The sequence below is a fragment of the Amphibalanus amphitrite genome, unplaced genomic scaffold (genome assembly GCF_019059575.1).
Source record: "Amphibalanus amphitrite isolate SeventyFive unplaced genomic scaffold, NRLGWU_Aamphi_draft 001807F_arrow, whole genome shotgun sequence".
NCBI lineage: Eukaryota > Metazoa > Arthropoda > Thecostraca > Balanomorpha > Balanidae > Amphibalanus > Amphibalanus amphitrite.
In genome coordinates, this window is record NW_024883300.1 from 1 (window position 1) to 26,311 (window position 26,311).

The window sequence follows — 26,311 nt, forward strand, 5'->3', positions numbered from 1 at the left end:
TAACAGCTGGGGTGACTGTGGGAAATGCCACTCAATGTGCAAGGGACTTGTCTGTAATCTGTTAGTTAAATTTTTTGGTCATCAGTCCTAACTTCATTCAATTCATCTCATTTTGATCAAAATTTTGCATGACAACTATTCTTACTTATTTGCAGACTTGTGCCGGGACCAAAAATCAAGATCCAGGATCCTCAAGGTCCCACGGCAAATTCAATTTTTAGAATCCAAGGTTTCCAAGGTCCAACGGCAAATTCAATTTCTAGAATCCAAGGTTTCCAAGGTCCCACGGCAAATTCAATTTCTAGAATCCAAGGTTTCCAAGGTCCCACAGCAAATTCAATTTCTAGAATCCAAGGTTTCCAAGGTCCCATAGCAAGTATACTTTGCAGGGTCCACAGTCCCCAAGGTCCCACGACAAGAATGCATTGCAGGATCCACAGTCCCCAAGGTCCCACGACAAGAATGCATTGCAGGATCCACAGTCCCTAGGGTCCCACGACAAGTGTGAATTTCAGGATCCACAGTCCCCAAGGTCCCATGACAAGTACACACTTCAGAGTTTAGGATCCACAGTCCTCGAGGTCCCACGGCAAGAATACATCTCAGGATCCAAAGTATTCAGGGTCCCACAACAAGAACTTAAACAAACTAACATTCTGATGAGCAGACTTACTTCTAAATATTCTGCCAACGGATGCCCAGCAACATTGAAAGGGGCAGAACCTATGCAAACCTGTGGACTGTGGTGGTTTTATCGTTAACCAACATAGGTAGGGGGAGCTTCAACACAAGTTAAAAATGAATCATACTATCAATTTCGCCTTCTTTAACCTGAAAAATTCATAAAAAATATAGGTAGGTAATAGGTACCTTGCAATTTGTATTGTCATGTCCCTTTCAATTCAATCTTACCTTATCAGTAGGAATGTAGGATAGCACCTTACAGTTATTGAACACAGACATTCAAGTATTCTTTCAGGCAATATAAAAAACCAGAAATAAAACCTACAGGCTTCATAGAAATGGAAAAGTTGAATTGGATAGGTATATGCTTTCGATTTTCTGCACATTCAGTTACATAATACCCAGGATAAAAAGTAAAATATGTTCTAAGTCTTGTTTGCGCGAGCGCTCACAGAAAAACTGATCGACTAAGCCAATAGAATTAGAGTATCAGCGAGCGCAAACCTTACTTACTGTTCATTCACATTAGATTGAAGGCTCTGAACAAAATTCCATCTGACAATTTTTTCGTCAGCCGGTTATATTCGTCGGCAGATTTTCGTCTGACTTTTTCGTCTTGCATTTTTTCGTCTGTTCGAATTAATTTGGTGCATTTTTCGTCTGAGTATTTTTCTGTCCGGCATTTTTTCGTCTGGACGAGGCGGAAAATGTCCTTATGAAAATAATGCGCGGACTTAAAAATTGAAATGCACAGACGAACAAACGCATGGACGAAAGTCTGCGGACGAAAATCTGCAGACGAAAAATTGTCCGACGAAAACCTGCTAAACGAAAAAGTTGAACTGTCATGGAACCATTGCTTATATTGCTCATTGCTCAATGGTGATTTGATGAATTGCAAAACAAATAAGTTTGACACTTACTTGGTCAGTGGGTAGCTTCCAAGTAGCTTCAAGCCCGGCATATCACAACCCAGAAAATGTGAGGTGAGATTAGAAAAGAACTTTCCAAACCACCACTGTCCACTGTTTGACAGTTTCATAATCCATAACATTGATAATGTAAAAAGCTACCAGGTCTCTTGTTCCAGTTCTGCCTCACAGCCATGGCAACGATTTTGCTCTATATATGTCTACACAGTCTGGTTCATTTTCTCTTCGTGTAGCTATCTAGCCCCTTGCAGCTGGTCGCTCAACCATAGATATTTATTGAAGTGCTTAGGTACAGACAAAACCTAGTGCAGGGTCCTACATAAACCTCATGGTCCAGCTTCCAGGATTCTTGAGGTCCCTCAACAAAATGATGGTGTAGGTCCAGACCGTTCTCCTAAGATCCCATGACAAATAATAAAATTGGTACTGAAGGTCTGCATTCTGCAGGGTCTTGCAGCATACCAAAATTTTGAGGTCCTAACCCCTGGGTTTCCATGGTTTTATGGCATATGAAATGTTGAGGTCCTGGGTTTCTAAGGTCTCATGTCACATGAAATGTTGATGTCCTGGGATTCCAAGGTCTCACGGCATATGCAAATGTTGAGGTCCTGGGATTCCAAGGTCTCGCAGCATATGCAAATGTTGAGGTCCTGGGATTCCAAGGTCTCGCGGCATATGGATGTTTTAAGGTCCTGGGATTCCAAGGTCTCGCGGCATATGGATGTCTTAAGGTCCTGGGTTTCCAAGGTCTTGCGACAAAAATGACAATGCAAGGTCCAGGATCCATCAAGGTCCCAGACCTTGGACTCTGCGAACCCTGGATCTCGGATCTTTTTGGGACCTTGGCACAAGTCTGCTTATTTGTAATTTTTCTTGAAGTATGGTCTCAGTCACCACCCACCATTACAAAACTGCTGCAACATATAGTCAAAACAAACAAAAGTCTACCACTTATGACATCACCTTAAAATGTTCAACCTTACAGCAAAGAGGGACATACATATCTCTCTTATGTGAAAGTATACTCTGCTTGTGATTGTGTATATACTTTGCTAACACTTTAAATTATTTGAATTTCTCCAGACAGGTAGGTGTAGGTATTACAGCACATCCAACACAAGCACCTTTAGGTGGCTAATGTTTTTGGTAATTGCTATTAGTTATTCAGGGTATTGTGCCCAACAATAACTAAAATTAATCAGCTACACAAGGATATACTTTATTCAATAACTTACATGGTAAGACATTCAATAAGCAACTCATTCATGCTTGCTGAAAGCCAAACTGGAATATGTCCATTGTCCAACACAAACTCAAGTACCTAAGTGAGTTGAGAAATTGCAGTCACGACCTGAAAATGAAAAGGAGGTAAATGCATGCACAGAAAAGTAGTCAAACTGATGAAAATTGTATTTTGCACATTTGAACATTTAATTTGCATTCTATGTAATAAAAATCAGTAATCAAATATCAATAGATCATTAGTCATTGCAATTCGAGCTGTGGGTACCTGTCACTGCGAATCTTACCTATTGAAATTGGGAAGTGCTGAAGTCCGAGTCTCTTCAGTGGGTTGAAATTTATTGTGCTACAAATGTCCAGGAAATTTAGAGAAGGGCCTGCTTAAACCAACACCAGCTCTTGAAACTGAAACTGAAACAAGGCAGCCACGAGTCACGACCAAGGGTCACGACCACGACGGCCCAACCAAAGAAGTGCAACAAGTGTTGTTAACTTGTTAGCACAGCCTTTACTTTCCACTTAAGCTTCTTGCAAGGATGACAGGCATTCAGTGGATAATGAAAGATAGCTCGTGGATGTTTTCAACACGAACACCTCCAACACAAAACAACGCACACCGCTCGACGCCTCCAGCCAAACTGTCACAAACTGACGCCGCGGGGCATGGTCGACCTTGATATTTTGGTGCTATGACGTCATGTAGTTATCTCGAAACAAAATATCTGGCTTGTGATTGGTTAGTATTTTTTGACGTCATTGAAATCGATCCATATGATGTCATCATGATTCACTGGTAAGGGGAAAACTTTCCATGCGCTACTAGTTTACTTCAAACCAAATTGTGGTCTGTTCGCTATTTATTATATTGAGGGATTGAAATTCATGAAATTTCAAAAATTATTGAAATTACGTCTTATTTGCAATAAATAAACCTATATAACATAAGTTATAAAAATTATCCAATTCCCTGCAGAGTATTTATGAACGTATTAGAAGGAATTATTCTTACTCCAAGGAGTTTGCCCGCAAATAATTTCGACAGTGTCGACGCAGTTGTTCCATACCACGAAGCATTTTTTACGCAGTTGGAACTGTTTTTATTTATCGCGCAGCTGGTTCAGGTTAGGGACTGGTTGCAAATGTGCTACGCTACTTGTGCATTGCTATATTGATATTATCAATCGTTCAATTATTGTTTGGTGCCTTTTCATCCTACAAAAGTAACGGTATGTACTGGTACTACGTTTACAAAATATTGCTTATAATCTTTGATGTGATGACTAGTAATATTTTTGCACATTTTGTGTACCTACCTAATCAGATCCAGTGCCTTTGTTCATGTTTTGGTCATTTTTAATTGAAGTTGTATGTTTTGAATGTGAAAAATTGTTGCTTGCATTCTCCTTTTCATTTAATTTAAAGGAAATAGTTCACTTTTTAACATGGGTTTTGAACTGGAATAGCAGTTCCGTAGCCTGGGCTGAGACGAGCATAAATCAGGAGCTTTTACAGCCCAACGATCACCCTAGGCAAAGATATTCTATTTCTCGTCCCGAAAAAGGTGTCTTGCGTTGAGGATGTGTGCCTTGCATATATTCGCATCCAGTATGAAAAGAGCATGGGTACCGAAAATTCTTCAGAAACTAGAGAAATTATCTACGAGAACTCTAGAGAAATTCTCGTACTGATCAATAAGGACATTCAGCAGCAGCAGATCGCCCAAATGCCGGTGGCCGCGATCATTTCTCTAGTTTCTGAAGAATTTTCGGGACCCATGCTCTTTTCATACTGGATCGCCTGTGCCTTACAGAAACTGAAAAGTTCTTCTTATTATCAAAATATAGAAAATAATCTTTTGTTATAAATAGGTTTTATTTTCTTTGCTGATCATTTTGAACATAAAAAATCATAAATCCATTGCAAAAAAAATAATTTCGTGAAAGTGAACTATTTCCTTTAATGTTGCAGTCACAATGCTGATGTCCAATGGCCAAACCTCTGCTGCTGCTTTGTGGTCTCTTGAATGGTGTGAGAATGAGGGACAACGGTGAAAACAAGGCGCCTGGGGCGATTTGATAAGGTTCGTGAAATTTGCACGTGATGTTTAGCATGTTAAAGGCCCACGGAGGGGGAGAAGTTTCAAATGTCACGTGACTAATATGCCCTCCGGCGCCCTGTTTTCACTGGCGTCCAGAATGAGGGCTGTGGCTCAAATGATCATAAAGTAAGCCTGCAAAAGATAAAGAGACATAGCAATGACACTTTATTTACCTTTACTCCTATTGCTACCCTTGTGTTGCAGTGAACCCTTACTTCCCTTGCAGTTCCAGTTCCATCTAACTTTACTCCACCACTGCTCTTTCTTGTGCTTCTTCTACAGGATTCTACTACCCAAACCATACTGATAAGTGATAAATAATACATACTTGTACTCCTCCTATCCCTGAACTGGCCCCATGTTTCATACCTACCTACCTTACTCCTGCTATGAAAAAACATGCAGCTCAGGCCTCAGATGCACACCTTCATACTAGACAATATGTCGAACCCAAACATGCAGACTGTTAGCCAAATAAATTTACTTGCAGTTTTAACCTCTGCTTTGTAAGATTTACTGGCCATGTGTGACATCCTATCCTGATGCAGGGGGTCTGACCATGTGTGACATCCTAGTCTGACCATGTGTGACATCCTGGCGCCGGCAGTCTGACCATGTGTGACATCCTGGCGCCGGCAGTCTGACCATGTGTGACGTCCTGGCACCGGAAGAGGTGTTTGAGGACTGTCTGAGCTCCTCTGAGGATGAGGAGATCTACGAGGACTGTCCGACCCCCGAGGACTGCCGCCTCCCGTCCGACGACCGCACCAGCCCAGCGGGGGACTGGACCAGCCCAGCGGGGGACCAGACCAGCCAGGCGGGGGAACGCACCAGCCTGGTCCACAATCGGACTAGCCCGGTTCAGAAGCAGAGCAGCCCAGCCGAGGACCGAATCAGCGCGCTTCAGGAACGAATTAGCTCAGATGGGGACCGGGTCCGTCCAGCAGAGGACCGGACTAGCCCAGCGGAGGATCCGATCAGCCCGGCCCAGGGCCGTACCAGCCCGGCGGAGGACCGTACTAGCTCAGCGGAGGCCCCTATCAGCTCACCCACGGGTCGAACCAGCCCGGCTGAGGAACGGACTACCCCAGCTGAGGACCGGACTAGTCCCGTGGAGGACCGGCTAAGCCCATCAGAAGACCTTGCCGGTCCGAGTCAGAAGAGTACCGACTCAGTGGCGGACCGGCTCAGCTCAGTAGAAGATACTCCTAGTCCCGATGCCGATGTTCCTTGCTCAGCAGAATCTCCTGCGAGTGAGCCTGCGTCCCACTCCAGCGCTGTAGCTATCTCTGAGGTAGCAACCCCCTCAGGTGAGCCGGCCGCGGCGGCTGACCCGTCTGCGCCCGCTGAGGAGAGCCACCAGTGCCGGAGTGAGCCGGCGCCGCCCGCTGGGATGGCGCCGGACGGAGTCGGCCGGGACCTGAGTGTCAGCGAGGCGCCCGCCGCGCCGTGGGTGGCCGGCCAGGGCGACTGGGACGAGTCCGAGGGCGACGAGCGGCCGCGCGCCTCTCAGTCCTCTGAGGCGGACTCCTCCGAGTCGGGCTCCACGCCGGAGACAATGGCGCGCAGCTGGCACGTGCTGGAGAGCTCGGAGCCCGCCGCCGCCGGCTCGCCGCTGGATGAGGCGGCGCCGCGGCCGGCCGGAGCCGCCCCGGACATGGCGCAGCTGGCCGACGCCGTGGCCGACTCCCAGTCCCGCCCGGCGTCCGACTCGGAGCGCAGTCCGGACGACTCGGAGCGCAGCCCGGACGGCTCGGAGCGCAGCCCGGACCCGTCGGCCGCCGCTGACGCTCCGGCGGCGGCCGGCGCGGCGGCGCGCGACAGTGACGACGACGGCGAGCTGATGACTGACCCGGACGCGGTGGACGAGGCGGCGCTCCGTCAGCTGGACGAGTCTCAGACGGAGGAGGAGCGGGAGGAGCGCCGGCAGCGCGCCGCCCTGCTCAAGGCCGACGGTAACCAGCTGTACGCGGCGGCCGCATACGACGCCGCCCGCGAGCGCTACACGGCCGCGCTGCAGCTGTGTCCGCTGGCGGCCGGCGCCGAGCGCGCCGTCATGTTCTCCAACCGGGCCGCCTGCCGCGCCCGCGCGGACGACGAGGCCGGCGCGCTGGCCGACTGCTCGCGCGCGCTCGAGCTGGACCCCGGGTACGCGCGGCCGCTGCAGCGGCGCGCCGAGATCTACGAGCGCACCGAGCGGCTGGACGAGGCGCTGGAAGACTGGAAGCGGCTGCTGGAGCTGCGACCCGACTGCGGCGAGGCGCGCCGCGCCGTCACCCGCCTGCCGCCGCTCATTGCCGAGAGAAACGAGAAGCTCAAGAGCGAGATGCTAGGCAAACTGAAGGAGCTGGGCAACATGTTCATGCGGCCGTTCGGACTCTCTACGGATAACTTTCAGATGGAACAGAACGAGGCCGGCGGCTACTCGGTCAAGTTCAAGCCGACGTGACGCCTGTGTGCGCGCTCGCGAGTGTTTGAACTGCCCGCCACGGTTGGGCTGGGGTCAGGTGTACGGAATTTGCCGCACATTTCACTAGAAGATCGTCATGGAATCGCAGGACATTGCTCGATGTTTTTACCAGTAGGATCTCTATGATAATGAATGTCTTTGTCCGAATGCCTAGTTGCTTTAAGATGTTGTTTGTGCGTGTACGTTATCTGCCAAGAACAACTCCGCTCCACTTTCTATACTGTTAAAGTATCTTACAAAATCATCGACGTCTCGAGTATCTGCCAGTTCCCGATGTGTCCAGTTGATTCAGATCTGATTGTCTGTGCATTGTGCGGCTGTTTCGGACCCGTCTCCGCTCTGCCGTGGCGGGCCGCTGGCCGGCCCGGCGCCGGGCCGCCTGTCACCCGCTCAGGCGATAACCAAGGACGAGCAGAGGGCTCGGCCCCGACCGGCGGACCGTAGAGGTAGTGTGATGACGCGCAGATTCGTGTCGGGACGGCGGCGAGTGGGCTGGAGGTGGTAGCGCTGCGGCTCGCGGGAGTCTGATCGGCAGAGGTAGGTTAATCGGCGGTCAGTTCAGGACGACTGTGGCCTTTGGCGGGCGCGCCGCTGCGGCCTCCATCGTGCATGTGACGTGCCTAGAGCAATGTTTTAGGAAAATTCGGCGTATCCGACACAATCATAGGTTTTGTTGGCTCGTTGTCTGTAGTTTGTGATTTGCCATGCATATCTTATGGAAGTTTGATAAGTCTTAGGTGACACAGTTCTAGGTCTGGATAAGTTTATGAAGGTATCACCACTGATGCCGCGCTAGCTGTACTTGCCTAGATGGGTACGTCGCAATATTCGATAGTACCTGCGCTGGGGTGTTCCGTTATAAACAACGTTGGCTAGGGCCGCATATGTCGGCCGTGAGGCATGGCCTGGCTTCAGGGTGTGTCGAGTCAAACACATTTCGCTACGTGGACTGCCCGTTCGACAAATAATCGTGTTTATGGACGGTCGGTACAACACAATCCTAATATAAGTGTACGGGTCCGTACGGCACAGAGTCGGCACGGCCCGTCCGACGACTCGACTCGTATCTCTAGTGTCTGCTGTACCCGCTTACAGCGAGGCTTTAGTTCTTGTGGTGCTCTGCTTGACGTAACGTTTCCTATGGTGTGATTTGGTTATCCGTGACATGAACTCGATATACATGATTGAAGTGAATGGCTGTTTTACTGGTCTGCGGTGCATGCAGCGACTCGCCTCTGGGAAAATGGTCGCTGGTCTGGAAACTTTATGTGCGTTTCCATTCCTCTGGGGCGTCGGACTACAGCAGGTACGGTAGCTGCGTCCCCATTCATGGTACCCTTATACCATCCATAGCTGATCCCAAAGAACCCTTGATTGTTGACGCTATCGTCACTGCGATTGCGTCGAAGTCCCTGACATTTGGATTGGATCACCGCGCAGGAGCCAGTTCGCTACCGTCGCAGAGGCTGAGCCCGCCGCCGCCAGAGCCGCAGAAGTCGGCCAGCTGCAGTCTCGGGAGTCAGCTCGCTGTCCCGCCGCCGCCATGGTCTCCTCTGAGGGCGCGGGCCCGGTCCCGGCCGCGCTGACGCAGCTGTCGGAGGCGCTGGCGGCCGTGAAGCTGACGGTGCCGCCGGCGCCGGCCCGCTTCCTCCGTCTGGAGTACCTCCCGGAGGGGCCGGCCGGTGCCGCGGCCGACTCGGAGCTGGCGCGCGGCCCGCTGCCGCTGGCCGACGGCCCGGTGTGCCGCGCGCCGGTGCTGCGGGCCGAGCGGCTGACCGCGCCCCAGGCGCTGAAGACGGTGTGGGCGGTGACGCTGGACGGCTCCGGACTGGGCGGCCGGGTGGAGGCCGGCGACACGGTCGGCGTGCTCTGTCCCAACTCTGCCGAGGAGGTGGCACAGCTGCTGCGGCTGACGGGCGCCGAGGAGCGCGCCGACACCCCCTGCCGGGTGACGCTGATCCCGGAGACGGCCAAGAAGGCGGCCCGGGTGCCGGCGCACCTGGAGGCGCCGGACACGCCGCGGCGCCTGCTCACCCACCGGCTGGACGTGCGCGCCGTGCCCAAGAAGCCGCTGCTGCAGGCGCTGCCGGCGCACACGGCCGACGCCCGCCAGCGGCGCCGGCTGGAAGAGCTGGCCAGCCGGCAGGGCGGCGCCGAGTACCTGCAGCTGGTGCGCGCCGGCGGCGTGGGCACGCTGCGGCTGCTGGCCGCCTTCCCCAGCTGCCGGCCGCCGCTGGAGCTGCTGCTGGAGCAGCTGCCGCCGCTGGCGCCGCGGCCCTACTCGGCCAGCAGCTCGCCGCGGCTCCACCCGGGCCGGCTGCGGATCGTGTTCTCGGTGGTGGAGGAGCCGGCGCGCGGCCTCTGCACCGGCTGGCTGGACGGCCTGCTGCGCGCCGCCGGCCCGCAGCCGGAGGAGGAGCCGGGGTCGCTGACGGTGCCCGTGTACCGCCGCCGGCCGGGCCAGTTCCGGCTGCCGCAGACGGACGAGGAGGCGGCCCGACCGCTGCTGATGGTCGCCGCCGGCACCGGGCTGGCGCCGCTGGCCGGCATGCTGCAGGAGCGCCGCGCGCGCCGGCTCGCCGGCCCCGCCTGGCTGGTGTTCGGCTGCCGCAGCCGCGAGCACGACTACCTGTTCAGGGACGAGCTGGAGGCGGCCCAGAGGCACGGCGCGCTCACCAGGCTGGACGCCGTGTTCTCGCGCGCCGGCGGACCGCAGCGCTACGTCCAGCACGTGCTCAGCGAGGAGAGCGAGCGGCTGGCGCGCTGGCTGCTCGAGGACCGGGCGCTGCTGTACGTGTGTGGCGACGCCAGGGGGATGGCGGCCGGGGTCGAGGAGGTCGTGGTCGAGGCCGTGGCCCAGGCCAAGGGGGTGCCGCTTGACGAGGCGAAGGCTACGGTAAAGCAAATGCAGAAAGATGGCCAATATAAACAGGACGTATGGTCATGAACGTGGCCATGTGGTGCCGGGGTTTGTCGTGCCAAATTGGAAAAAAGCACACCAGACTCAGAGGACAACACATTTACCGCTACAGGCACTGTTGAAATACAGTATTACCTCGCTTTAGCCGATTTTGCTGATTTTTTTTTATTTGGTGCTATGCAATGATTCCAAAGCGAGCGAATTGGCAGGGCTAATGTAACGAACCTGGGAAGGAGTGACTGGATTTGGACTGGATTAGATTCCAATCAAATTCCAATGTTCTTCGGTCGTAGGGGGATTCTTATGTGCCGAAGAAATATGGCAGCCCAACGTGCTACGAAAACGGTGTTCATGAGACAAAATATGGCTCATAGATTTTGGTGGGGGCGTAGCACTGAACTCTATAATGCGTAGAGATCAAAGCTGCATCTGAGGGCTATTTATTTGCATTTTTAGCCACAATGGGTGGATCATTTCCGCTTTCAAAGCTGGGAATACTTATTATCAGACAAATTAGCAGACCCATTGCCAACTCGATGAAGGAAAGGGCAAAGAATCATTACTTTTTCCGCACTTATGTGTGCATGCCACCTGCTCAAAGTAAGTTAAATATCTTTATAAATAGTAAATGTTCATCTGAAGTATATGCTGTGCCAAGGCTGTTGTGCCAATCGTTTAACATAATTTTTCTCTATCACTGCTGATTTGAAAAATGTAAGCTTATCACTAGGTACATAAAACTAAGCTGTAATCACGAGTAATCCTGCTGAAATAATACTTTATTTTCCTTTTATATTGTGTTTGTTATCATTTTCTCATGTTCAATTAATATTTATAAAATTTTAATCCTGAAAATATTTTCATTGGTAAGTTGATGTCTCACATTGACATGTATAACTGACATGCTTTTTTGTTCAGTCTACCACTGGTGTGAGGTGAAAACCCGGCTATGGGTTCTTGGCCTTGGGAGATCTGGAGAAATCCCCAAGCTTAATGAGACCATGGCTATTGAAATTGGAGCTAACATGATTGGAGAGGGTAAGTGTGTATGTTTGCTGTTTGTAATAAACACTTGTTTTGATAGCAAATACAATTCTTCATTTGTCATCAGTTGGATATTTTAATAGATATCTTTTACCTACTTATGCTGTCACCCTTGACCCTGGTCTGGACTGGTCAATTATCATATCTAGATGGACCATCTTTGAAGATTAGCACATCTCAATTAACACCCATTAGTTACTACTGCTTTCCTGAAATAAATGGGGTATCATCCTGTCACTGTGAGGCACAAATGAAAGGTCTGTGACAAAGTATGGATGGATTTGTTAAATGTACTCTCATGAGGGCTTACTTTTCTTACTCCTTATCATGTCACATCCAAACCTTGCTCTCATGCCCCCCCCCCCCCCTACTATACATCCTACCGTCACCTGCGGTTCCTCCTCTCCCAATAATGCCTCCCCCTCCTCTCCAATTTCAGTGTCTCAGTCCGGGTGGCTCCTCAGGAGCGGTACCTGTTAGACCTGTTACGCCTCCCCCTCCCTCCTTGTCGGTGTCTCGGCCTGGGCGGATCCTCAGGAGCGCGGCTCCTACGGCCGCGCTCCTCAGGAGCAGTACCCGTTACTCCTGCCCCTGTGTCGGCGTCTCGCTGCCGGCGGCTCCTCAGGAGCGGTACCGCCGCGCTCCTCAGGAGCAGTACCCGTTACTCAGCTGCCCCTGTGTCGGCGTCTGGCTGCCGGCGGCTCCGATGGCGGTGTCGCCGCGCTCCTCAGGAGCGGCGCTGCTGCTGCTGGCAGGGATCGTGTTCGCCATCGCCGCCACCATCCTCATCTACGAGTACAACCGCTCGGCGGCCAAGGAGGAGGCGCGCGAGGAGGCGCAGCAGCAGCGGCTGGCAGAGCTCGACTCGCGGGTCGAGGACCTGCGCTTCACCGTGGAGGAGCAGGGCGCCAAGATCCGCGAGCTCTCGCAGCTGGCCGGCCGGCTGGACGTCGCCTGGAGGGCCTATCAGCAGCAGCTGCAGCCGAGCGGCGCCGACAGCTGAGGCCGGCGGACCCGGCGACGGCCGTGAAGGGGCTAGTAAGCTGACGGGGTCAGCGTTAGTGCTGCGACATCAGGTAGCTGCAGTTTATAGTGATCCATCCAACAGTGAGTATCCAGCGACTCTGTGAGTTGTGGCGGAAAGTAAGTATTTTGATAGAGCGTGCGCCGACGGTTATGTTGGCAACTGCCTAACCGAGAATTGTGCGTTTATACGACACTGAATGATATCCGAATTGTCTCATATTCGTAACGGTTATTCGCCTATCGAGGCATTGTAAGTGTCCGTGACAACTGTGCCGTATATGTTAGAAGTCTTTCAAGGTGACTAGGCCGGCCAGGACCCTGTGGAGCTCACGAGCGGACAGAGCTGTCAACTGGAGGGGAATCGATACATGAGCATATGATATTGGCACTCAATTATTTACACAAGCTGTCAACGTTATGTCGAGTTCAATTGCACAAATCTATGTGGATTGTGGTATATCATTGGAAACATTGCTCGCTGCTCAGGCTAGTGTTTATCATGACGTTTTCTTTGGCAGTCTATATCTAAGCACTTTGTTTTTATTTATATTAAATATCTGCTTGTTCTGCGGAATTGCCAATGGAACAGAGGGTCCCCATACGAACTGCCATATTGTGTGGGTTTCGGTGGCCAGAAAAAAGCATGGGAGCAAGGAGTCTGAAAGGTTATTTGCTGCCTTCGTGTGTGGCACCGTGGGGCTTCCTTGAGCTTGTAAGTTCGTTTTGGGTTGTGATGTGCGGGCGCAACGTTTTACCCGTGCGTGCGTTATGGGTTTGGTGAACGAAGTGCAATACATCAGTAGGAAGACGTCTTATTTGTGTCGAAAATTGACTGATTTGGTAGGCAAACGAACCGTTCAGGAGTTCCGACGGATAATTGTCAACACGAGAACTCGGTGGGATAACCATGTATTCGGTTCGGCTATTAAATATCATATCACGCACTGCAATATACGCCAACGCATTCCCACAAAAGCACTGTTGCCCATCCTCACAGGAGCGCGCGGAAAAATGACTCGCCTTGTACTGTATGAGCGCTTAGCCCTGGAGGCCCGCAAGGTAAGGCACTGGTCCCATGAGTTGGTCCGAGGCTGCCCCCGCGGCCCTGCTGTGGTCGAATCCGCAGACATTCAGCAGCATTGTGTGGAATAACGACCATGGATGATACGGGTGTCGCGTTTTGTGCGATCACAGCTCCTTAAACACCATTTCTGACATATGCACATTTCAACAATACACCGTAATAGTAGTGTCGCCATCCGACGATTTGCGGATGACGCAAATGCGACCAACAGGCGGCAGCTATCTACTGTCGTTTGATGTCCCCTGCGCACAACACGATCCCCGCTCCACACAAATGCTTTGGTTCGACTCCCGGTAAACGTTGGGGTTAGAAAATTATGTAAGTACAGCGCTGACCGCGGATAGAAAGTGTGCGGCCAGCGACTTCGACTCTGGTTAAACGTCAAAGGACCTTTACGGTATCAACAGACGATGGCAACGTAGCGCGGTGACGTGAGCAGACTTGTAAGGGATTCAACTCTGATTGAATCGATTCTCATGAATCGCTTGAAAATGCCGACTCACTGTGATTGAGTCGGTTGAATCACCTCTTGTCACCATATGAATCCTGATTGAATCGGTCACACATGGCAACTGCAAGTGATTGAATCGGCAACTCATCGATTCAAGTTGATTCAATTAACAAAATGATTCAATCACCATGTGCTGGAAATTGAAGTTATGACCATATTTAGTACTATATTATGTGGAAATATATGTGGCATTTGCATCATAGTCACACACAATGCACTGCAAAATTTTTAGGTACCTATTTTGTCAGTATTATAAATGCGCATAGCTATCAGTATTGAAAAAACATAAAAATTTGGTTTTAAGTTTTTAATCAAACTGTAAACACAAAATTATACATAAATGTCAATGCATGAAGATGAAAAAATGAATGTAAAGTTTCTTTCCAGTGCCCTAAAATCAGTATAGTAATCAAGTTAACAGTAGCAGTAAGCAGGTGCACATTGCTCAACACCTCACGCTCATTATAGAGTTCAGTGCTCAACACACATGTTTTAGATACCATGCTAATCTTTATATTTTCAATACCCTGTTTCATCAGGACATTTGTGAGCAAGCATAGATTTAGTACTTTTCTATGTTTTTTTTTTGTATTTTCCTAGTGTATTTGGTTGATATCTGTTTGGTATCAGTTTCCAAAAATGTCTTAAATTGATATCACATATGTATATATTTTATATAACATCTTGATTGAATCGCGTTGAGTCAAATCATGAGTTGAGTCATTCCCTGAATCACTGATAATGGGATGAGTCGTGATTGAGTTGAATCACAAGGTCCATGAGTCGTGATTGAATCGCTTGGAAAATCAGACTGTTTGATTGAGTTATGATTGAATCGGTCATTTCATCAAGTGAGTCGTGATTGAATTGATTGAATTTTTTGAATCGTTTACAAGTCTGGACGTGAGATCGCCGACGATTGTTGTACAATTTAATTCGGACCTAAGGTGCATACCTATTGCCGGGTAACCATGCACACAAAATAGTAATTGGTACCTATATGTACAATGGTACATTCCCCTTAACTTGTTCAAAGGGCAGTAAAACAGAAATCTAGCAGGAACTCACGATCATTTGATAAGTCGTGTAAAATTAAATAGCACAGGCACTACGATAGAGCCCTGATCAACTCCGACCTGACCGCTCTGCAGTCTGACCTCATAAGCTCAGTACGCCTTCAAAAACACTCCGATATACCGCCGGCAAGTTCGCAATACCCGGCACCGGCCGCTACCGGTAAGGTTGTCACCGCCCGTGGAATAAAAAAGCAGACGCCGTCGTCGCGACTGGGGCAGCAGCACGCTTCGACCGTGCCGACTCTCCTCACAACATCGGGTCGCCGCGGCTAGACCCACCCCTATCATTATCATCCAGTGGCGTCCTGTGGCCAGTCAGTGCGGACGGGTAGCCCCTGCTCAGTAGAACCTCAGTCACGAGTCTCACAGCGACTGACATTTCGCGGCGTCTGCGTACCTCGCACCGCGCAACATTACCTCAGTCCGACTAGGGCCGACTGACCGTCCGTCCTGCCTCCGTCTCGGTTAAAGCAGACCGATGGAGGTCAGAGCAGACTGATGGACAGGTTACTTAGAAGAGCGCCCAAGCACAATCCGAGGCCGAGGAAGGCGGCCATCATAGAACTGGCCGTGTTCTGCTCCTCCGGCTCCACCAGACTGGCAATCGGGGAGGGGGGGGGGAGAGTGTCAGACTGCTGACTGGATCAACGCATTGTCACTGAGGTAAACAAGGCCGTCAGACTGTCGAGAGGTAAAATCAATGGCCTAGATTGGTACATGATTGAGCTAGCTGGGTTTGGGTAATTCAAACTCAATGAGCTATTTCGTCCACATAATCATGACTCACTCGATCCGGTTCTGCCCTGCCCTGACAGCAGCCGGCTAGCCGTCCACCCGGCTCACCTGGGGTGTGATCTGCCCTGCCCGACAGCAGCCGGCTAGCCGTCCACCCGGCTCACCTGGGGTGTGATCTGCCCTGCCCTGACAGCAGCCGGCTAGCCGTCCACCCGGCTCACCTGGGCCCGTAGATCATGCAGAGGGTGGAGAGGTAGCCGTTCGACAGGCCGAACACCACCATAAACACGATGTAGTAGGCGTCCTCCTCGAACACAATGCTCAGGTTCTTCTGGCCGTTGTTGCAGAACATGAACAGCGGGAAGAAGGCGAACCGCAACAGCGTGAACCCCAGCACCAGGTACCAGTGGTTCATCTTGGGCTGTAATGAGACACAGAGCACAAGGTTAGAAAAGCAAAGGCCCTAACCTGAGGTTAGCTTAGCTTACGCCTTCCAGTCCCCAGTCCTGCTCCAAAACTGTCACTGAACACTCACCCAGACGGTGAAGCCGCCGAGGATCCGGCCGATGTAGTCACAGCCGTTGAACAGGAGGAAACAGCACACGGGAACGAAGTAGTCCCCTGAAATAGACACGACACGGGCAAATGAGGAGGGACACAACACAACTGACTGAAACGTTCACCATCAGTTATACGCAGCGACGCCCAGCCAGTTTGTCACAATGATGTCCACCGGCACCACCAGGCCAGCCCCCATTACCCTTCCCCTCCCCCGTGCTCCCACCTAACTACAAATCATGGTGGGGTCACCCCTGCTCCCTCCCCTCTCGCCGCCACCTACTCGTCCACGTGTTTGGGTCGCCGTCCTCCTGTCGTTTGGGGATGATTTTGGCCGTCACCGCCGGGAACAGCGCCAGCGTCACGACGAACACCAGACACACGGAGAGCGCGTACCACTTGATCTGGGGACGGGGACGGCGGGGGGACACACGGCGTCAGCGGGCGGGGACGCACGTCAGCGGGCGCGGGACACACGTCAGTGGGCGGGGGACACACGGCGTCAGCGGGCGGGGGACGCACGTCAGCGGGCGGGGGACGCACGTCAGCGGGCGGGGACGCACGTCAGCGGGCGGGCGGTGTAACATGCAACAGGTGTAACGTCAAACATGCGACAACAACAATACGAACACTCAACCCATTCCGGATATTTACATTCACCCTCACGTTATTGACCATCTCACATTTATGATATGAACATATGCCACTTATATGACGGACTATTAATGGTCCAGCCTGCAGTTGCGTTGCCCTTTATTCCCGTTCGCCTAGTTCATGCATTCCTGAGAAAATCGGGCAACTGGTAGAACACTACCGCCTTCATTTTTACCACGAACTGCAAAGACCTAGATCGCAGAGGGTCATGTCCCAGTTGTAGAAACTGAAATCTCCAGTTGCACTGCGGCGCCTACCTTGAGGAAGATTCTCCAGACGGAGATGTCGTTGGGTGTCTCTGAGTCGGCCCGTGCCACAGACTCGTCATCGGTGGCAGACGTGAGCCGGGACGCCCGCGTGTAGTACTCGTAAAACGACTGGAGACAGAGAACGGTCAGGGAGTGAGTGAGTGAGTCCATCGGTGGCCGCGGGATTGAAGTACTCGTAAACGAATGGGTGCAGAGACACTCATCATCATATGACGGCGGGCGGTGGGGCGACAGAGAAGATATGTGGAGGGAGTGTTGAGTCCACGGCAGCCAGTGTCCAAATAAAACCGAATTGTGACATGTGACGATCTTTATGGCACCTCCCATTTCCCCGATTCAGTACATTGTGGTTTTATGTGACTGCTCCCGTGTAATTGTATCCGAGTGGCTCCCATTTCGCAGCCAATCTTATCCAGACCAGGCGCAATCGGTTGGAAGGCGCCGCCGCGGCGGCAGTCGCCCTCCCGACCAGAGATACGAATCCCTCAAAGATGATCAGAGGCCGTGGTGCCGGTGCCGTCACCGTCCCTGGACTGGCACGCAAATATGGAATGCCCCGGGATGGAGGACGCGTCGCAGATAAAAAAACAAAAAAACAAAAAAACAGTGCAGATATAAGCGAAAGAGGGGCAATCCAGCCTGTACACAGGAATTGAAAAAAAAAAAACAGAGTGTCTGCCGCTGGGCGGTGTGGGAGGCCCAACGTCGATAAATGCTTTTCTAGGCCCAAAACTTTGGAATTTACTTCGATAGGCGTTAAAGACATGAGTTGCCCACCGACGTGGCATGACAAAGCTGCCCGAAACAAGTTGTTAGCTTCTGTTTTACGTAATGACGTCCTCATTTCTAACAATCACGGATAAATTTGTCGAGAGGAGCCTCTGTGCCCGACGAACCCCCGTTTTCTATCTGTTCGATAAGGCCTGCTTGTCCGACTGTCCTCCCGTGCACCGCGAGTGTTCCGTGCTCGGAGACTGCACTCGACTGTGGGCGGTTACCTGTCGCCCCACTCGACCGCATCCAACGTACAAGGCCAGGGTCCTTGGAGCCCTCGGCGCCGAGTGGCCACCGTGGACCGAGCCGAGATCTTAGCTCATTATTGACACAGTGCCTCTCAACGGCAGACTGGCGCAGATTGCAACGAACCTGATAGACGACCACGCCAATTGACGACGTGTGGTCTGGAACCGCGACACCGACTTTGACATTGATTAATTTAGGACGCAAGGTCTCCTCAATTGGTCCGTAGCTTCAACTTTCTTCCTGGGACGTACGTAAATACCTGGCTCATGTAAAGCTTTGAAACAGTAGCTGGACCCCAACCCACACCAAGGACACCACGCCATCTCACCATGCGAGACATCCAGACGTAGCAGGCGATGGAGACGACCAGCGTCACGTCAGCCAGGATAAAGTAGACCAGCGCCGAGTTGACGGCCGCGGAGTCTGGGTCCTGGCCAGATGATACAGCTATAGAGACGATCCTATACAGAGGCGAGGAGAGGGGTTAGAGACAGACTCAGTCACACGGATCTGGGTCCAGCCAGCCGGGGAAGCGACTCCCCCGCGACTGCCAAACAGCGCAGACAATCAGCTGTAATGCATTCACAAGTTAAATTAATCAGATCGACAAAAATTAAAATCACTGAGTTTACTTCAATCAGCATTTCGGCGCCCGGTAATGAAATGTGACACGAAACAAACGGTCCTCGACCCCGGAAGGTCCGGTACAGCCTACAGCCCACGGTACCCGGTGCCACCCCGTTAATCTATATCCGTCGCGGGCAGCCGTATTCCCGCTGACTGACCTGGCCACACAGGCGAACACGGCTCCCAGCGCCTGTCCTGATATGACGGCAGACAGGTAGCGGGCCGGGAACTGGGCGGCCAGACCGAACAGACCGCCCTGGAACACCGCGGCGCCCACTGCAAACGGAACAGCGGGGAGGGGTTAACAAACAGGGTAACAGGCCGCCCTGGAACACCGCGGCGCCCACTGCAAACGGAACATTACAGAGAGTTAACGAACAGACAGACCAAACAGGCCGCCCTGGAACACCGCGGCGCCCACTGAAAACGGAACATTACAGAGAGTTAACGAACAGACAGACCAAACAGGCCGCCCGGGAACACCGCGGCGCCCACTGAAAACGGAACATTACAGAGAGTTAACGAACAGACAGACCAAACAGGCCACCCTGGAACACCGCGGCGCCCACTGCAAACGGAGCGACAGGGGGTTAACAAACAGGGTGACAGGCCGCCCTGGAACACCGCGGCGCCCACTGCAAACGGAACAGCGGGGAGGGGTAAACAGGGAACAGCCCCGGAACACACAACGGAGGCCGGGTCACAGCCAGGGAGCATGCCGCCCTACAACACCGCTACATGCGCCCACTGAAAACGGAACAATGGAGAGGAGTTACCTAGCGAAGAGGAGAAGACTAGGATCAATTACATAGGCACGAGGGAGGACGGGCTCTGTGGGTTATCAGACTGCATAAGAGCTGCTACACCCGGAGGGGGATGGCAGCGAACAATGCATAAACTTGGGAAACGAAAAAATCGTACCTATTACATAAGCGACAAAAGTACCATTTTATTCAAGTGTTGGGCGTAACATTAGCCTGTGACGTTTTTGCGACAGTAGCATGACATGTCGAAACGTGATATAGCTCTCGACAGGCACCTTATCCCTCTTGACGCAGAAGCTGAAAAACGATCGCGGCAAAAAAGAGAGAACTGATAGATGCCGGCTACTTTTTAAGTTGACCGCACCGCCGAGATTCACACCGCACTCAAAGATGTGCGAACAGCCAGATACGAAAACAAATAACACAATCGGCCAGCGAGAATACCGGAGTGAAAACTAAGCATCACATCGCACGCGTTTCATCCAGACAATTGACGAGATTATGTCCTTATGCAGGCCAATAACTACCAACAAGCCGACCGCCCACTCACTACTGAGGATACCCCCTTCCCCTCCCTCCGATCACTCACTGTTGAGTATGACCACCATGACCATGGTGACTGCGAAGAAGGTGTTTTGCCAGTCGTCAGAGTCGATGGGCACCAGCACAGTGGTGATGATGAAAAACACAATCACCAGCATCAGCGACGACACCAGCTTCACCTGCTGCTTGATGCTGCCGGCAGGAAGGGTGGAGAGGTAGACACACGGTGGTCAGACCCGTGCAGTATGCTGAGCTTCATCTCACTAGATTCCGCTGTAACGACTGTACTAGGAGATATTGGAAGAACCCACAACGGACCATGGCCCTCTCGCACTGACTGGATTGGTGTGTCAAATTTGACGCCCCCCCCCCCCCGTACCTCCGCTCCGCCGCGGCGTGGACTCACTTGTGGCCGAGCACAGCGTTCAGTGTGAGGAAGATGGTGTTGGGCACCATGGAGGCCACGCTCAGGTAGCCGAAGAAGTTGTACTGCAGTTCGGTCGGCTCCGTGTCGTCGGTGCTGTCACTGGTCACGTTCCGGAACTTGTAGTTCCAGTACTGCAGTGGAAAAGAGAAGGGGCCATCGGACACGGCTCAAAATACGCCGCTTGGCAATGCCATCAGCTCAAACGATATGGTGACAACGGAGAGTTGTGAGCGATTGCTCCGAGAATGTGTAAAAGCGCAGTCACGCAAGAGCTGTAGAGACAGAAAGACTTGACAGCGCAGTGCTAGTTACTTCTTATGTCCAAAAATGTTCGGCAACTTACTGCTGGCAAGTCCATACGCCCAATCAGACAACCTCCACAGGTTCAAAATATCCGCTTTAACTTGACACTTTTAATAACCTGCTTACCGGAGCTCAGTAACAATTACAATCTGTCATCGGAATTTCCAGCCCTCCATGGGCAAAAGTGCCGACTTATCTTGCGAAAAGGCCAAACGATCGGAGTCAAGGAGTTCCAACTCAACTTGGGGCAGCTCGTTGACTGTGTCAAACAGTGCTAAGATCAACACCGCGCTGGAAACCATCGCTATCATTATTTCTATCTTTAACGATCTCGGTCTGGATCGCATCCCCTGCGACCCCCCCCCCCCCCCCGTGATGCCACGCGGAGGACCCAATGGCTATCAGTCGCCCACTAATCCCGACCAGAGCGGGCCGGGCTGCGGCGCTGAAGTGCAGAGGCCCGGCCCGATAACACTAATCGGCAGCTCAGAGGGGCGCCCGGTCCCGCAGATAGCTCGAGTGGCCCCACTGCTCCGGCTACTCAACTCTGCCGGGCCGATAGTCCGTCTGAGGCCGAACAAAGCCACTGCATTTGTCAAGGCAAACACGGGCTTAGCGCCACAGTAGCAGCGACATGCAATAGGCTTAATCAGCCCAGGAAGAACATAATAGCAAATCAAGGGTGGGCTAACAGACAAATCGTCGCCGCTATTCACAATGAGACCAAAACAGCAATAACTCACCGAGTCAGCGGTGATGAAAAAGTTCCAGGGCAGCAGCGTGCCCATGCCGAGGAGGTAGAAGATGCAGTAAATCACTGTCGACCTGACAATGAGCAGAACAGGGAACGGGTCGTCAGTGACAGGCCGTGCGCTTTGCAGGATCCGAGAGTGTGATACAAAATGTAATTGATGAGGGACAAGTGTCGACTCGCACATATCAATGACTCAGTTTTCTTAGATAAGGATGCATTTATAGAGCAAGATAAAGCCACGAGCATTCGGGATGAGTTAGTACAATAGCATGTTTTCCGTATAACGAAATATGTAGATTAAAACATTAAAAAAACTGCAAGTGTGTAAAATTACGGTAGCGAATGAAGGTGCGAAGAAATTAGATAGCTCAAAAAAAGAGCACCTTTTATCAAAATTAAATGGGCCAATTTGAGCTTTGCGATTAGATAAACCCTAAAAAAAAAACAGGAATCGCATTGGCCAAAAAGGAAATTGAATATAGGCCGTAGGGCGTAGTACGTGTTTATGCGCATCGGTCGGTACCATAAGTTCAGCAAAGCTGAAACATAAATCAGGCAGGCACGCATTGTTCCCTTCGCGCACAGTCAATTGATCTGCCCCTGTTGACTGTTGATCTGTCTACTCAGATCACGACTCTATTATTTAGCCAGACCACGATCTCTGACGGTAGATCGGAAAAAGGCCACGTTCCAAAGTCCCCGTTCACCTAGCAGGCTCTCGGCTCCCGTCCATTTAACACCCGCGTCCGACCGACTGTCTTACGAGGGCGGCTCGTCGTCGGCCGCTTGCTCTGCCTTGGCCTGGAGCGATGTGATGCTGAGCCGGCCCCAGGCGGCCGCCACGGCCGAGTCTCGGCGCTGCTCCAGACTGTGCGCCTCCAGACTCTTCCGCGGCTCCAGACTCTTTCTCCGCGGCGACTCCATGGCCGGGCGGGCGGACCGGTCGGGCCCGGTCAGCAGGATCTCCTCACACGACAGCTCGGCGCGCCTCAGTCACTGGGTGTCCCCACGGCGGCGGCGGGCGGAGTGGCCGGGCTCATGGGACGGCCGACCGACCGACCGTGGTCTCAGATAGCCGGCCAAGATTCGGCGCGGCAAAGTCCGGCCGACCTGAGAGGAAGCCTCCAGTGCCAAACGTGTGCCAACAATGTAGCTGAAGCAAAATTACCAGAACAAAGCCCTCGCAATACCGAATTATTATCGCCAGGCGCGAACCGCCGTCTTTAAAACTATAATACCTTGCAGCAACCTTACAGGTGTTAATCGAGTCAATCTTGGAGGCCTTGGATTTTTTTAAAGGAAAAGTGAAGAAAACCTTTTTAGCAAACTTGTGTGCTAAATCGATTTTTGATCCTTCACTTTGGCACGCCAAGCGCGAAAGAACAAAATACAAAAACTGACTTAAGAAATGCAAAAAAATGACGCCGCTGCCGTCAGCATTTTTTTTTTTTTTTTTGCTGGGTCAGGCCCTTTTGGTCTGAGAAGACCATTTCAGAGCCGGAAGGATGATAGGAATTAGGGGGAGACATTGGTCTATTGGTCTGGGTAGACACCCTAGAGAGTCACCGGGGCTGAGCCTGTCCGAATGGACAGGCCAACCAGCCCCCCCCCCCCCCCCAGCACTCCCTGCACCTGGCTACGGGGTGTACTCCCTCGGGAGCAACGGTGCCGCTCCAAGGTAGCAGCCCGCATGCGATAAAGGTGCCTGTCTAGCCCGGAGTGGGGGTTGCGGCGTGGAGGAGAAGGATTTCAGCATCCTGAGGATGGAAACGCCTGAACGGAGGCCGTCAGCATCCACTCTCGTCTATCTACAACGCCAGTCAGCTGATGTACAAGTAGATCGGACGATCCCCCAACTGGGCTGCTTAGGCCACGGACATGGAGGGCCGTCAACCATTACCATGTGAAGTCGTGGACGGCATACACCTTATATCACGCACATCGTTGCATTGTGGGAGTCGAATTATATCTTTGGTTCTCGCACGACCGTTCAGATGTTCACGGTGAGATTGCACCGCCACCTGGCGTTTGAGCAGAGTAGTTTTGAGCGACTGTCAGCAGGTGGCAGGACAAATCAGTCTGTCACAGCCAAACATCAGCAACGCACCATTTATCGGTTCATGAGAGGTTCCCCAGGACGTCTATGAAGGTGGGGACAGGCCAGCTACTCTCATTTCACCAGAGTAACTCAGCATTTCTTTATATATGGTACGGAGCAGCTGTCTACCATGGTGCTGTGGCTTAATTGCCACTATGTAGAGGTAATGCGATAGCCCTACCTTGCACGGTTGCCCATCATTATCCCTTTATCCCAGTGATGTGCGGTGTTGCTAGCCGGCCTATAACGCGATGCATGATACTCATCAACCAGTCTTGACAGCCGCAGTACAGTTGGAGGCCATCGGCACTGGACCAGTCTCATTACCAGTCAGTGCGCTGACATCATCTATGACCAGTACATAAACACTGCCTCAGAACTCATGTAACCCCAATAGACGGCGCCGGACTTTGACTTTCCGATTCGGTTCAAAGCATGCACTGGACCTTAAACAATTTGACGCCGGACCGAGCGCCCTGATAAGGATCGTCCTTTGTCACCCTACACCAGGCGTTCATTGAACACGGATGCAGCAGTAACGCAGCCGGATGGGTTTCAAATCCACGCGAAGTTGCGCCTGCAAAGCCTAATTATGTCAGACATCGGTAAAGACTGGATTGACGGATAGCAAGACAAGCGTGAATTTATTAGAAAGTGACCCATATTGTGTGATCCGTGCGCCACAGTCAGCCCACTGAGCCTAGCCGTCCCCGCGGTTCCCGGACTCACCTGTTGGGGTGTCGGACCGGGTGGCCGCAGCCGACGCTCCCCAGCAGCGCCTCGTCATCTGCGGTCCCCTCGTCTCCCTCGGCGCCGGCACCCGAGTCGCCGTCGTACTCCTCAGAGTCATCAGAGTCATCCCAGCCGTCCGCCGGCGGCACGACCGACAGCACGGCGGGAGGCACGGCGGGCGGGACGGCGGGCAGCACGGCCGGCACCACGCTGGGCACAATGTCCGGCATCACGGCCCCGGCCAGCCGCCGCTGCCTGGAACACGCCGGCACACCGTCCGTGAGGCAATACAGGCCAAGATACCTATAAACACATACAGGTAGTCAGAGAGGAACACACACCCAGTGGGTCAACAGGAGACAAGGGCATTACACTCATTTTAATTCTTCTTAGCCTGACTTTAAAGAAACAATGGGAAACATTACTCAGGCTATTTTATACTTATTGTTAATTCATTACCTACCACCTTTTTTAACTTCTTTCATATCTATATTTTTATCATATTATTCTTCTTTGGGAAAACTGTAGCATTACTTTCCTATTGTATAGTGACACAGGATATCTCAAAGTCAATTGTTCAAATCCTTGATTAGAGGCAACTGGTAAATCAGCTGGCAGCATGCTGTGGACCTGTTCATGAGTTGAGTTTGCTTGAAACTGAAGCACAATGTGTAAGTGGTGCACAAAATGGCCATCCATGTCACCAGTCACCCCATTCTGTGCCAATATATCCTTCTTCTGTCCTTCATAAAAAAAATCAAAAGCAATGTAAAATAGGTATTTTGTGAATAATATGATTCATCTAAGGAAATACTGAACATGCCCTTAGACTAGGGCACCTGCCAGATGTTTTGAGATGCACCTTCAACCTTACACCTGCAAAAATTAAAAACTGGTGTGTAGGCATCTAAGAAGTAGTCTTTCATTTTACAATTGTGAGCAGAAATCCAAATGCCTTTAGCTACATAAAGTTCCAACACCCATATCAGCTGGACCAATAGATACTAAACCTTGCTACCATAGATAGTTTGAAAGCCTAAATGGTGGCTGTCCACCGGCTAGGCATGCATTTTGCATGTAATCATACAGTGCCTGCATGCTGAAAATGTGAAGTATTTCAAGTAGCCAGGTGAATCAAAGTAATCTTGAGTCATCAGTGCATGATTTGGCACCCAACAGCTGCCAAATATTCAGCTGACTGTGCTTCATCGCACATTAGGCGGCACGCGCAGCCCTTAGAATCCAACATTATATTTGGCACGTACTCAAACAGTGGATGGCAGTCCTGGATGGAGTGCCCATCCAAGCACAACATTATGACGCCAAATAACTGCATCTCGCACGACGCACCTGACCATGACAATATGCAGGGCATTGTGATTGCCACCATGCAAACCAATGTTGAGCACTGTAAAGAAACTGAAGCTGAGACTTGAGTGTTACGTGGCCCAAAAACCAAACAAATGGGTGGCTGAAAATTGAATGGAGTTAAAATGGAAAAATTAAAAACATTTGATACATCCAAAATGCAACTTACATTTCAGATCACGTCAACGTTCCTCCCAGCTGTCATTTTAATGTCCTCGCACTAGCTTTGAAATTACCAATATGTAACAATAAACCAAGATAATCGGGGATTCCCAAAGGTATAAAAACAAGCAACGAAGTATTCAAAACAATATAATTACAGCCACATTCAAACCCAAATCCACACTACCTACCTAGATCAAGATAGTT

The 26,311-nt window shown here is 51.5% G+C and overlaps 3 protein-coding genes across 9 annotated transcripts; 2 read left to right on the plus strand and 1 right to left on the minus strand.

Moving 5' to 3' along the window:
• Nucleotides 1-3,943: 3,943 nt before the first annotated feature.
• On the plus strand, nt 3,944-10,490 carry LOC122375272 (methionine synthase reductase-like). Of its 3 annotated transcripts, none has more exons than XM_043354559.1 (2): nt 3,944-4,084; nt 8,867-10,490. In XM_043354559.1, exon 2 carries the CDS (start codon nt 8,970-8,972, stop codon nt 10,371-10,373), a length of 1,404 nt encoding a protein of 467 aa, XP_043210494.1. In that variant the 5' UTR covers nt 3,944-4,084; nt 8,867-8,969; the 3' UTR covers nt 10,374-10,490. The 3 variants fall into 3 exon arrangements, with proteins under 3 accessions (XP_043210494.1, XP_043210493.1, XP_043210492.1); XM_043354558.1 differs by lacking the exon at nt 8,867-10,490 and adding an exon at nt 5,564-8,620 and having other exon boundaries at nt 3,949-4,084; XM_043354557.1 differs by lacking the exon at nt 8,867-10,490 and adding an exon at nt 5,596-8,620 and having other exon boundaries at nt 3,950-4,084.
• A 264-nt stretch (nt 10,491-10,754) lies between these two features.
• LOC122375267 (putative OPA3-like protein CG13603) lies at nt 10,755-13,222 on the plus strand. Of its 4 annotated transcripts, none has more exons than XM_043354548.1 (3): nt 10,755-10,946; nt 11,265-11,384; nt 12,122-13,222. In XM_043354548.1, exons 1-3 carry the CDS (start codon nt 10,808-10,810, stop codon nt 12,391-12,393), a joined length of 531 nt encoding a protein of 176 aa, XP_043210483.1. In that variant the 5' UTR covers nt 10,755-10,807; the 3' UTR covers nt 12,394-13,222. The 4 variants fall into 4 exon arrangements, 3 of the variants coding, with proteins under 3 accessions (XP_043210483.1, XP_043210484.1, XP_043210485.1); XM_043354549.1 differs by having other exon boundaries at nt 12,146-13,222; XM_043354550.1 differs by lacking the exon at nt 10,755-10,946 and having other exon boundaries at nt 11,286-11,384; nt 12,016-13,222.
• An 87-nt stretch (nt 13,223-13,309) lies between these two features.
• LOC122375273 (equilibrative nucleoside transporter 1-like) lies at nt 13,310-26,208 on the minus strand. Of its 2 annotated transcripts, XM_043354560.1 has the most exons (12): nt 26,112-26,208; nt 24,572-24,829; nt 21,734-21,815; nt 20,667-20,818; nt 20,307-20,452; nt 19,112-19,229; nt 18,655-18,787; nt 17,292-17,411; nt 16,664-16,784; nt 16,358-16,443; nt 16,044-16,243; nt 13,310-15,684 (listed from the first exon to the last, which is right to left on the minus strand). In XM_043354560.1, coding segments are annotated over exons 1-12 (1,530 nt in total). In that variant the 5' UTR covers nt 26,114-26,208; the 3' UTR covers nt 13,310-15,572. The 2 variants fall into 2 exon arrangements, with proteins under 2 accessions (XP_043210495.1, XP_043210497.1); XM_043354562.1 differs by lacking the exons at nt 24,572-24,829; nt 26,112-26,208 and adding an exon at nt 22,508-23,016.
• Between the last annotated feature and the right edge of the window lie 103 nt (nt 26,209-26,311).

Bases quoted from the DNA above. Each gene is read 5' to 3' on its own strand.
- LOC122375272 (XM_043354558.1), top strand. From the start codon at position 5,603: ATGTGTGACGTCCTGGCACCGGAAGAGGTGTTTGAGGACTGTCTGAGC.
- LOC122375273 (XM_043354560.1), bottom strand. The intron at 20,819-21,733 runs GTGAGTTATTGC...TTTCCACTGCAG, and splicing joins TTTTCATCACCGCTGACTCG to TACTGGAACTACAAGTTCCG. The intron at 15,685-16,043 runs GTGAGCCGGGTG...CCCGATTGCCAG, and splicing joins TGCATGATCTACGGGCCCAG to TCTGGTGGAGCCGGAGGAGC.
- LOC122375267 (XM_043354548.1), top strand. From the start codon at position 10,808: ATGGGTGGATCATTTCCGCTTTCAAAGCTGGGAATACTTATTATCAGA. The intron at 10,947-11,264 runs GTAAGTTAAATA...TTTTTTGTTCAG, and splicing joins GTGCATGCCACCTGCTCAAA to TCTACCACTGGTGTGAGGTG. The intron at 11,385-12,121 runs GTAAGTGTGTAT...CGCGCTCCTCAG, and splicing joins AGCTAACATGATTGGAGAGG to GAGCGGCGCTGCTGCTGCTG.